The sequence below is a fragment of the Wolffia australiana genome, chromosome 11 (genome assembly GCF_029677425.1).
Source record: "Wolffia australiana isolate 7733 chromosome 11, ASM2967742v1".
NCBI classification, from domain to species: Eukaryota; Viridiplantae; Streptophyta; class Magnoliopsida; order Alismatales; family Araceae; genus Wolffia; species Wolffia australiana.
Genome location: NC_135845.1, coordinates 349,156 through 360,660, shown reverse-complemented (window position 1 = coordinate 360,660; position 11,505 = coordinate 349,156). Strand labels below are relative to the sequence as shown.

The 11,505-nt window shown below is 38.6% G+C and overlaps 1 protein-coding gene across 1 annotated transcript; it reads left to right on the top strand.

Moving 5' to 3' along the window:
* Positions 1 to 985: 985 nt before the first annotated feature.
* On the top strand, positions 986 to 4,637 carry PECT1 (phosphorylethanolamine cytidylyltransferase 1). Its single transcript, XM_078582797.1, has 10 exons — positions 986 to 1,341; positions 1,937 to 2,172; positions 2,425 to 2,564; positions 2,685 to 2,756; positions 2,884 to 2,951; positions 3,196 to 3,313; positions 3,517 to 3,573; positions 3,650 to 3,772; positions 4,106 to 4,261; positions 4,337 to 4,637. Exons 1-9 carry the CDS (start codon positions 989 to 991, stop codon positions 4,175 to 4,177), a joined length of 1,239 nt encoding a protein of 412 aa, XP_078438923.1. The 5' UTR covers positions 986 to 988; the 3' UTR covers positions 4,178 to 4,261; positions 4,337 to 4,637.
* Positions 4,638 to 11,505: the final 6,868 nt, after the last annotated feature.

Genomic DNA, 11,505 nt, shown 5'->3' with positions numbered 1-11,505 from the left:
CGGCATACACACTGCTTCGTCCTAGACGCCGGTCATGACGAGAATATATTGGATGGGACAGAACGTAGATGAAAACATTTGGGTCGGGACGAACTCGCGACCGGACAATTGGGACGAACCTCTAAAAATTGGGGCACATGTATAGTGCAGGGATGCGGACGGGACGGTAAATTTGGTCTGTGGATGAAAAATTGTCCCCTCCAGGACTTTGGACAATTGACGGGACAAAGAATCGTACGCCGTCGCCGAACAGGACGATTGCTCCGTCTGCGGACGAAGTAACCATCCCACCTGGGGCCTTGGACGGGGGACAGGGGACGGGACGGTTATTTTGTCCTGTGGGAGTATAGTACACACCTGACAGGTCCACCTGCCTGATGCACGTGCTGCGCCACGTGTCACTTTCTGAGTAGTCTAACGCTGACGCACTCCCTGTTTCGTCCCAGGTCACTGGAGGGGACTAGAATTTCTTAGACGGGACGGGACGTGGACGAAAAAAATGGGACGGGACGAACCCTGAACGGGACCATTTAGACAAACTTTGTCCAGTCCCGTCCATCGTCCACGTCCCAGATGATCCTGAACTTTAGACACAGAGTACGACAATCTTCGTCCCGTCCTGTCCTGTCCTGTCATTCATCCCCGGCCTGGACGATCCTGCACTGCAGTCCAACTGCAGGTAAATCACCGCTTTCCAACCGACCACGAAGACAGAAAAGAAAGATTTAAAAGAACGGGAGAACGGACGACGAAACGGACACCGTCCCGTTCGTCATCTGGCACACGTTGTCTGTGGCGATGCGTACGTGCACGCCACCCCTCTCCTCTAAAGAGAGAGAAAGAGGGAGAGAGAGAGAGAGAGAGAGAGAGAGAGAGAGAGAGAGAGAGAGAGAGAGAGAGTATATATATAAGAAGAGAGGAGAGGAGAAGAGAAGAGAATAGAAGAGGAGAAGAAGGGGGAAGGAAATCGGAAGGAAGGAGGAAGAAGATGGGGTGGGGGGAGATGGAAATCGGGCGAGGGGGGATGTGGGACGGGGTGCTGATCGGGATCACGGCGATCATGATGGGGCTGACGGCCGCGGCGGTGATCAGCGGCGTGGGGCTGCCCTACCTGCCCTACCTGTGGCCGGATCTCGGCTTGGTCTTCACCCAGAAGAAGAGGCGCCAGGGGAAGCGCCCCGTCCGCGTTTACATGGACGGCTGCTTCGATCTCATGCACTACGGCCACGCCAACGCCCTGCGCCAGGCCAAGGCCCTCGGCGACGAGCTCGTCGTCGGCATCGTCGGCGACCGCGACATCATCGCCAACAAGGGGCCCCCCGTTCTCTCCATGGACGAGAGGTAGATCTGAAAGTCTTTTTCTTTTTTCATTTTTTCTTTCCAAGAATTTGTGTTATCAATTGCGCGATCTGAAATCTGTCCGCTGCGATCTGTCCCGTGTTTCCCAAGCGATCGGTTAATAGATTTAATCTTGTTAGGCGAAGTTGTTATACCCGAATTTCTTTACCCAGTGTGCGAATTCGTTGTTTAAGGATGAAATTTACGAGAGTTTGATTCTTTGTTCGACGCTTGTACCTTTAATCTTTATGTTTGTGGCCCAGTTTCTGTGGAGTTTTAAAGATTGAATTATTTTTGAAATATTTTCTTGGCGGGCTCTCAGAACGGTGATCTGTCCCATTTTTCTCAGAACCCTATCCGGAAACCATCGATTTCTGGAATTAATCTAGTTGCGCAACGTCTTATCCCAAAGCTTACTGTAAAATTTGTGCGAATCTCTCTGTTTTCTGATGCAAGTTATAGGGTTTTGATTCTTGGTGTGCTTGCCCGTTTCTTTTTTGTTTTTCTTTTTAATTTTTTTCGTGGAATTGTTCAGATTTCGTGGTCTAGTGGGCTCCCACCACATGATAATTAACACTGTACCGTTGGAATCTTTCAGGGTTCTCCTCGTCAGCAGCCTAAAGTGGGTGGATGAGGTCATCACCGATGTTCCTTACGAGATCAACGAGAAATTTATGAACGTTCTCTTTGACGACTACAAGATCGATTACATAATTCATGGAGATGACCCGTGTCTCTTGCCTGATGGATCTGACGCGTATGCTCTGGCAAAAAGAGCTGGGCGATACAAGGAGATCAAGAGGACCGAAGGCGTCTCCAGCACTGACATTGTTGGTACTCCCTTTCTCTCACACTGATCTATCCTATGATCGTCTTTCTTCCTCACCCATTGTTGCATCCATTTTAAAGTTTCTTCACGCCAATGATTTGATGCTCACTTGAATTTTTTGCCTGTTTATCTTCATGGAAATAGTTCTTCGTAGTATGCGTTAGATCAGGATATCTGGGCTTGGCTGTATGCATGAATAGTTATCCCCCACAATATTTTTCGACTTTGTTTAGCTTATTGTAATTTTTCGTTTTCAGATAGAATTCTAAAAAATATGGAGAACATTGATGATCTCAGTCACAAGAATAATAGTGTGGGAAGGCCAGACGCCAAAGGGGAGCAAGCGCCGCACTTTTTCCCAACATCTCGTCGGATAGTGCAATTCTCAAATGGCAAGGTAAAAACTAATTTATTTATCTAGGGGTAATGTTTTTCCAAAATGGTTGGGGTGGGAAAATGTATTTTTTACGTTTTTTTCTACTTTTTATCTCATCCTTATGTTTACTGTGACTGACAGGCTCCCGGACCAAATGCTCGGGTGGTATACATTGATGGTGCCTTCGATCTATTCCATGCAGGCCACGTGGAGGTCCAGTGCTGTTTGAATCGATCATTTTTTGAATATTTAAATCGCCTTATTCATTTGTGTCAAAAAATATTGAGGAATATCTTTCCTTCTTGAACCTTACCATTTTTATTTCACCTTCCATCTCCAGATTCTTAGAATGGCAAGGAAATATGGAGACTTCTTACTTGTGGGTGTCCATCCCGACCAAACCGTGAGGTGTTAGAATTACCCTTCTCCTGAAAATTCTCGCTGTCAAAAAAAAAAGTATTATTTACCTAGATTTTTTTCATTCTTACAATGCGTTGATCATCAATCTTGTGTATCGTTTACCATTGAAATGTTCAAATCTTATTGACGTTATCTCATGTTTTCTGGCTTTGAATGTAAAAGTGACATTATTCTTACGTAATATTCCCTCTTCAGCTACCATTGAAACCCTTTTTCTGAATTCTATTTACAGGGAGAAAAAAGGTACATACCCGATAATGCATCTCCATGAGCGTAGTCTCTCCGTTCTGGCGTGCAGATACGTTGACGAAGTAATTATTGGAGCTCCTTGGGAAGTAACCAAAGACATGGTGGGTATTCCAGGATATTTAATTAGTTTCATCTAATATTTTGAACAGGCCATTATGGAACCGGCTGACGACAATCTGTTTTTGGACTTCCAGTTAGATTAATTACTTCCCATGAAAAATTGTTTTAGAAAAAAATCGTTTTTTATAGGCCCTCTATTTATAATGTGTTCTGAATCTCGTTGATCACCATTTATTCCTTGCAGATTATGACGTTCAACATATCGGCGGTCGTCCATGGATCAGTTGCAGAAGGGAGCTACGTGAGCCATCTCACCGTCCATTTTTTCAATTATCGCATGATATGTTTCTTATTTTTCTGTGCTCGTCTGAACTCAGCACGGAGAAGACCCTTACGCCGTGCCCAAAGGCCTTGGAATATTTCGGTTCATTGAAAGCCCAAGGGACACCACCAGCCGATCAATCGCCTGGAGAATCGTAGAGAACTTAGAAGCATACAAGGTCAGTTCCCGCGTCTCCTTAATAGACACTCATTGCCCTATTCCTCTTCTTCCTCCTCTTCATCGTCTTCTTATTCTTGTTCTTGTTGTTATCATCATCTTCATCGCTGTCATCATCATCTTATTATGCATCTTCATCAGCAGCAGCATCTTCCTTCTTCTGCATCCAGGTCATCATCTTTTTATTCTACATCTTCATTATAATCATCATATTCTTCTTCTTTTCCTCATCGCAGTATTCATTTTCTTCTTCTTCATCAGCATCATCAACTTCTTCTCCATCATTCTCATCATCACCATCACCATAATAATCTTGGTCTGCTTGTGAGTTCAGAAGAGGAACGAAAAGAAAGGAAAGAGTGAGCAAAAGTATTACGCTGAGAAGAAGTACGTCTCTGGGGACTGATGGTGGAGCTGGGGAAATCTATCTTATCTATCTAGCTGGCGACATTATACATAGAAGACAGATTGCCATGCGCTTGTTGGGGGGGTAAGTGCCTTTCCTGCTTCATGGTGCAGAGTGATTCTGTTCTTCCTAACTTTGATTACGCCTCTCGAGTGGCAGGTCGAGAGAAAGTCATCTAAATTTAGGAAGAATTGGAATAACCGGAGCACATTTTGAAGGAGAACACATGAGGGCAGTAACCCAGGTAACTAGAATTCTTACTTCAGACACCATGTTAGATGTTCTTTCTCTCTCCTCTCTCTCTCTCTCTCTCTCTCTGTCGACTCATCTTTTTTCCCTCTGCCCAAACTAAAGCAGTCTGTTTCGACGAATATCTCCTTGGTAATTTTCAAACTGTTCCAGGACCACACCCCAGTGATTATTCAATTTGATTCAATGGATCATATTTCTATTTTTTTTATTTTAAATGTTCTTCGGGGGGTATAAGGAAGATGAAAATATGAAAAAGAAACTGCCAATTATACAAAAGCATTTTAACTAGATGGTCACACAAGGAAATTGAAAGAGGAAGTAGTTACCTCATGACAAAATAATGTTCTTACAGATCTGTCAATTTCATGATATGGTTTGTGTTGTAGAATAGTCAAGTATTGATGCCTGCGAAGGATTTGCCTTTATCTTTGATAAATAAGAAATTAGTCATGTCTTAATGACAATATTGATTTATAATTTTGTTGACCAAACCCCCTTGACTATGGCGTGCACAACAGCCACTCATTGTGAGCGTAAAAGGTGCTTCAAGTGCAACATGCTTTAAAGACAAGTCCTTGTCAATAATCAAATTCTGGGGAAAGTTAATTCTCATACTAAAACCCTTACTGTAAAATGTATGTTTCACTCTTTCCCCTCATTTATTCGAGATTCCAACCATTGAGCAGAATCATCAACAATGAATCAGATTGAACTAAAAAATTTAAGACAATCTCATCACCTTTTTTGGAACTGGTTTCACTCTCATTTTGATCCTTGGAAGAACCTCTTCAAGTCATTCATGTACCCCTTCTCTACATGTATACACACAGTCAATGTAGCAATGGAACTCTTCTTAAACTTATTCGACTCTCCAAGAAGATCAGGTAGATCTTCTCGCCATCAGGTCACACTAGTGGGAGGGGTATTTTATGTTTGGAGAAGACAAGGGGAGCACTCAGATCTGTCTGGCATGGGCACATAGGAAATGACACATCCTGGACAAGATGGTTCGGATGTGACAGAGCAGATGACTGTCGATGTATGAAAGTGTGAAAGTGTGACGTCTGCTGAAGTTTATCACATGGAGACTTTTCAAAAACACTTTACCTTTGAATAAAAATGTACAATACACATGATACATCCAAATGGCTTTGATGTCGCAAAGATCCACACATCAAAGATAGAATACATTCATTGTTTGATGGGGATTGGGCTAATTACACATGGATGTGGCAATTAGCTAAATGGAACATCCCTATGACAGACACATCACCACCAAGTTAATTTTTCAACCCATTACGCAACACAAAATGTACAAAACTGGGATATGTTCTCATAAAATATTCCCCCGTATTTTTTCTAGGGGAAATATGAAAGAAAAGGAACATATACAAATGGGAAGAGGACCCTAGGGCTGACGGCTCCATTAACACACGGATACAAAACTAGTTGTACATTGTGTAACCCCTTGTTAAACCCACAAAGATCACCCATCAGAAAGAAAATAAGGGTTTGCGCAACTGACATCAGGTTCACCAATTGGAATATATCTATACCTCTAGTTTGACTTCTTGGATACCCGCCCCGAGCAATTTACAAACTAGATGTAAATGATGCCTCAAAAAGAAACCCCGGAAAAATGAAACACACATTGTCCCTTGAAAAATCAGGTGCAAGCTTTTCTTTTCTATATCTCCATCTGTATCTTGATCTCTGTTTCTATCTCTATACCGATCTATATCTCTATTCTTTCTCTATCTCCATCTCTATCTCTATCCAGATATCTAGCTCTATTTCTATCTTTATCTCTATGTATATCTCATTCCTTATCTATCTGTATCTGTATCTGTATCTCTATCTGTATCTGTATCTGTATCTATCTCTATATCTATCTCTATCACTATCTCTATATCTATATCTATCTCTGTCTCTGTCTCTGTCTCTATCTCTATCTCTGTCTCTATCGCTACCTCTATCTCTTTCTCTATCTCTATCTCTATCTCTATCTCTATCTCTATCTCTATTTCTATCTTTATCTCTATTTCTACATCTCTCTCTGTCTCTATCTCTATTTATATCTCCTTGTCTTCTCTATCTCTATCTTTACCTTTATCTCTATCTTTATCTCTGTTTCCAACTCTTTCTCTATATCTATATCTTTCTCTTTATCTCTCTCTATTTTTATCTCTTTCTCTATCTTTAGCTCTTTCTCTATTTATATCTTCTTCTGTCTATGTAGCTCTGTCTCTATCACTATTTCTATATATCTTTATTTCTATCTTTATCTTTCTCTCTGTGTATTGAGAGAGAAGTGCATAAAAAGTGTGATATATTTTGAGTAAGCTACTTAAAGCACATTAGCATCCGGGACATTGCCTGGACTTATTGGATCACCAATGAGATAAATGAATATCCAGATACATAGCAGTAAAGACTCAAAGCTAATAAGAGAAAACAGATAGTCACTGCTAGACTTAACCACAAGAAATAAGAGATAACAGATACTCCACAAGCCGGGATCTGGGAGATGAGGATCATTGACCAGAGCAAAGTCAAAGCTGAGAGACATGAGATGAGGATCCTGAGTAGAGAAAATGAAGAGCTGATAGCCTAGATTTGACAGCAGAGGATCCCAGGTGAGAGAACATAGCAAATAAAGAGCTTAGAGCAGAGGATCCTTGATGTAGGAGCAAGAGCTGAGAACTGGCGAGGAAGGCATGCGGGGGCCAAAATCCAGTCAAGGTTGTATGGGCTAGAACCCTTTATAGATATTATCTAACCTATTATTTTAATCCCGAACGTTGGACGTAACTATAAATTCCTAGACAGGATAATTTTTGGACGGGACAGGATGTGGACGATAATTTCCAGGTTAGGACAAACTACTGATGGGGTGATGCTAATGGACTTCTTAAAGATGGGACGCAGGATGGGATGATCATCATCCTGTCTTGTCCATCTCATTCTGTACAATCAACCAAGCGAGAGATAGAGAGAAAGCGAGTGAGAGAGCATGCTAAAAGGGAGAGACACATCCAGAAAGGGGGAGAGAGACGGAGAGAAATGTAGACTGTCCCAACAATGACTATCTCTTTCATGAAAGTGAAGTTGCCTTAGATGACCATCATCTCAGTGCATGAATTTCACCGCCCCTGTCAATGATGACTGCCTTTCCCAACATTATGAGGAAAATGATTGAGCCAAGAAATATGAACCAAAGTGCCAATCTCGATAAGATTTAGGATTACTCATATTTCTGAACTTCAGGATGAATGAAAAAATTAGGAATGAAATTGAATGACTAATTGATACTTTCATCGAAATCAGATCTAGAGATAAAAGATATAAATTTCAGATATGATTCCAAATTTTTCCTGCCTTGTTTGGAATTTAATTATGATTTTTTTTCTTTATGTATTTGCATCTCCCCCTCCATTTATACATCACTTTTTACCTTATTTCTATCTATCTCAGTCTCTTTTCTTCACATACTCTCCGAGTCTCTCTTCCTCCCCATTCGCCCACCCGCAAACTCTCTCCCTCTCTCTGTACAGCACTATCTCTATATTTGTCTCTCTCTCCCGCTGTCCCTCTCTTCAACATACTCTTTCCCTCTCTCTCTCCCCGTACTAGTATTCATCTATATATCATGTGTGCTATATCCAATATCAGTATGAAATTATTATTTTTGCACATATGGGATATTATGCAGATATCAAATATTCACCCACAACCAGCATTGACATGGATTTTGTAGCGGTGAAGACATAGAAAATGCCAAAACAAAAAACCCAACACAATTGGCCCAAATATTGGATTCTGATTCCAGATATTAGATATTGAAATATGTGCTCAAAATAATTATCTAGATATCATTGTAAAACATTTTGGACATCAGTTTAAAATATGTGGACCTATTGTCCCCTATGGAAAACAGTAACTAGGAAACAATAAACAGTGTTTTATAAATACAATGAAAAAGTGAGACCAACAGATAGAGATGTTGGGAGGTTGATAAATTCTCTCTCTAGTTCATTCATTCCATTATCCCTGTCCCATCATCTTTTGAACTTTTTTGAATCTACCCTGAATATTCATGTTCATACAATATTCTGGAACATAGAGACATGGGTATGAATAATACTAAGACTCCTGGTTATATGATGAGGATGCCTTATGAGGTCATATGCCTTATGCCTTATGCCTTATATTATGCCTTATATCCTGAATATTTATGCCTTATGCCTTATACTATGAGATAAAACTAATTCTATACAACGGAAAATATTTTGAGGAAATAGTTTTCTAATTTGATCCATGTGAATACCTATATTATTATATACCCAACTGTCATTCAAAATGATTAATGGTACATTTATAAAAATCATCCAAAGTCTTGAGAAACAGATTACATCTTGTTGATGGAATTTATTCTAATTATGACCTATGAGTCCCTTATATTTATATTCGAAAGAGTCTTATATTGAAAATAAAATTAATTCTTTGAAGGAAATTTAATACTCAAGATGGGATCACGCATAGTATAAGAAATGTTAACTTGAGAAAATGAAATCAAGTTGATTTTTTGAAATAATTCATTCACAATGAAATAACAAACACAATATTCTTTAATCAAACGTAATATTTCAAACTAACTAGATTTATAAAATTCAAGTATGATAATGAGTCCAAACTAACATTTTTAGGGAGTTGACTCAGTCAAACTATATCAGATTACACAATGAAACGGTGAGAACTGAGAAAAAAAACTATAGGAAACCAGATAACTTCGATTTAAACATTATTACACAAATGTTATTCCGAATGAATCCAACCAGACAAATTTGTAGTAAAACCATTAGAAAAAATGGTGAGACTATCATCTCAGATGGGTGTGTTGACCATGTCCAGTCACTAGTGTTTTGCATACTAATTTTACCATTTTATATTTTATCAAAGTGATTTCCTTATAATTTTAAACGTTTCAAATAAGATAAATATCAATGGACAACTCAAAATGTTAAACTTGACCAACCATTAAATTGTATGTGAATTTGTTGAGAAAATATTAATAAAATTTTAGAAAATCCATAATGTTAAAAAATATAATAAACAGAGAATTAACATTTAACTATCAAAACTTGGGAAACGAAATAAAATTACTACAAATTTGTAAAGCCAATGCTCAGAAAAAAGTGATGTGTCAATTCCAGTCAATGTCAATGAATTGAGAATATAAATACTTTTAAAATTGTTTAAATAAGGTAAGGTATACAATGAATAAGAAGTCACACAAGTTAGATGTCTAAATATCAATATATGACTGGCAAAGTTAACACCCAAAAAGAGTGACTTGTAGGATGTGGAACCCAAATAATGCGTTAAAAATTCGAACCACAAATTTTTTTTACATATTTTATATTTATAGATGGTGGACTCAAAGCCAAATCTTCCAACACAAAAATGACTATCTTTGCTTTAGAATCAAAGGACGAATCCTCAAATGACCTTGATAATAAAAACATGAGAGAAGGGGGGAAATGGTGATTTTTGGGTTTAATCTAAGTCAGTTAGTAATATAAATATAATTTAAATCGTGTATAGATAAGTATTACAAGGTAAATACATTACAACCCAACTTCATTGAATATTCATTTTTCAATGATATCAGAAAGTGTGCTGATTCTGTCATTTTCTTCTTCAATGGTATTTTGGCTTTCCAGGTGTATATTCACTACATTTTATTGATCTTTTATTGAAAACTATGCACCAAATCCTATGTAAATTACTTGAGATGCAAATAAAAAATACACTCCCCATTGATTTCCACCATGGACTACCACTCGCTTTTCCAGAAAAGTGATTTCTGGCGATGAGAAGGCAGGAATACCATTTTAGGCCACCAAAGAAATCTCAGGAAGTTCCCATATCAATCATCAGGGAATCTGATACTCTCTTTGCCAACCAACTTAGCAGTTTGTTAATCATTAATGCATCTTCCAAGCAAAACTGAAATTCTCCCGAAGCATTGACGAAGGAAGATCCTCCTCTCCTTGACATTTGTCCTTCGATCCTTTTATTCCAAGGGGTCAAAAAGCCCATTGTTCTTGAGGGAAGGGGATGGAACGAATGTGTGAGTGAGGAGAGCTAAAGACTAACCTGAAGGAGGATGCTGCTAGAAGAGGAATGTTTCAAGCCAACCGTGACCATCCAATACAGCACTGAAATCTGCTAAGTTATCATGTCAAGTATATAACAGTAAAAATTATAAAAGATAAGGATATAGTAAATAAGAATTGTATCAAATAATTATCTTCCAGATATTTCATTGAAATTTGGTGATTATCTCATATTGCAACCACTGTTCCTTATTTTTCTGTGCATATTTAATTCAATAACACCTTGAAGAATTACCTAAAATTCATGATCTAATGACCAAACTTTTCTGACCTTGTTAGTAGCTCATTTTGCCAGTGTTTAGCTTCTAATTAAATAATGACAATCGAATGTCTTTAAAAAATCTAGGTAAACATGATCTCTCACTGAGGCATTTCCACAAACAACTGGGATGTCCTTTTGATTATCTTTATTTTTTACTTTATTTTCTCCCTCATGACCACTCTTCCTCCTGTTAATAAGTGCCCTATCTTCTATATATCCATCTACAAATGTCGTCCTAAACTTTTTATCTAGAATTGTAATCATAATAAGAATAAAAATTAGTCCCTTACTAGTAATATTATGTGACTATATCTTATGCCTATCTTAATAATCTTTGATTTATCATTAAGTAATTGTGTGCAAGATACCTGTGGTCAAATTAGTTCCGTATAGCTTCTAAAGCAGAAGTGGATTCAAGAACTTTTAGCTCAACCTTTACCAAATTAAGTAATGTATGGATGAGGACAGAGATGTGGGATTTATCATTACACTTAGAGGGCATCATATATATCCAATCCCATATTTCTCAAACAATGGGCAATCGGACTAAAGGCTGCCGAAAGATGGATCAATTGATTCTAACAGCCAGACTTTTATGAGGAATCAGCTTCCACCCAGCTATCCATTGAGGAGTT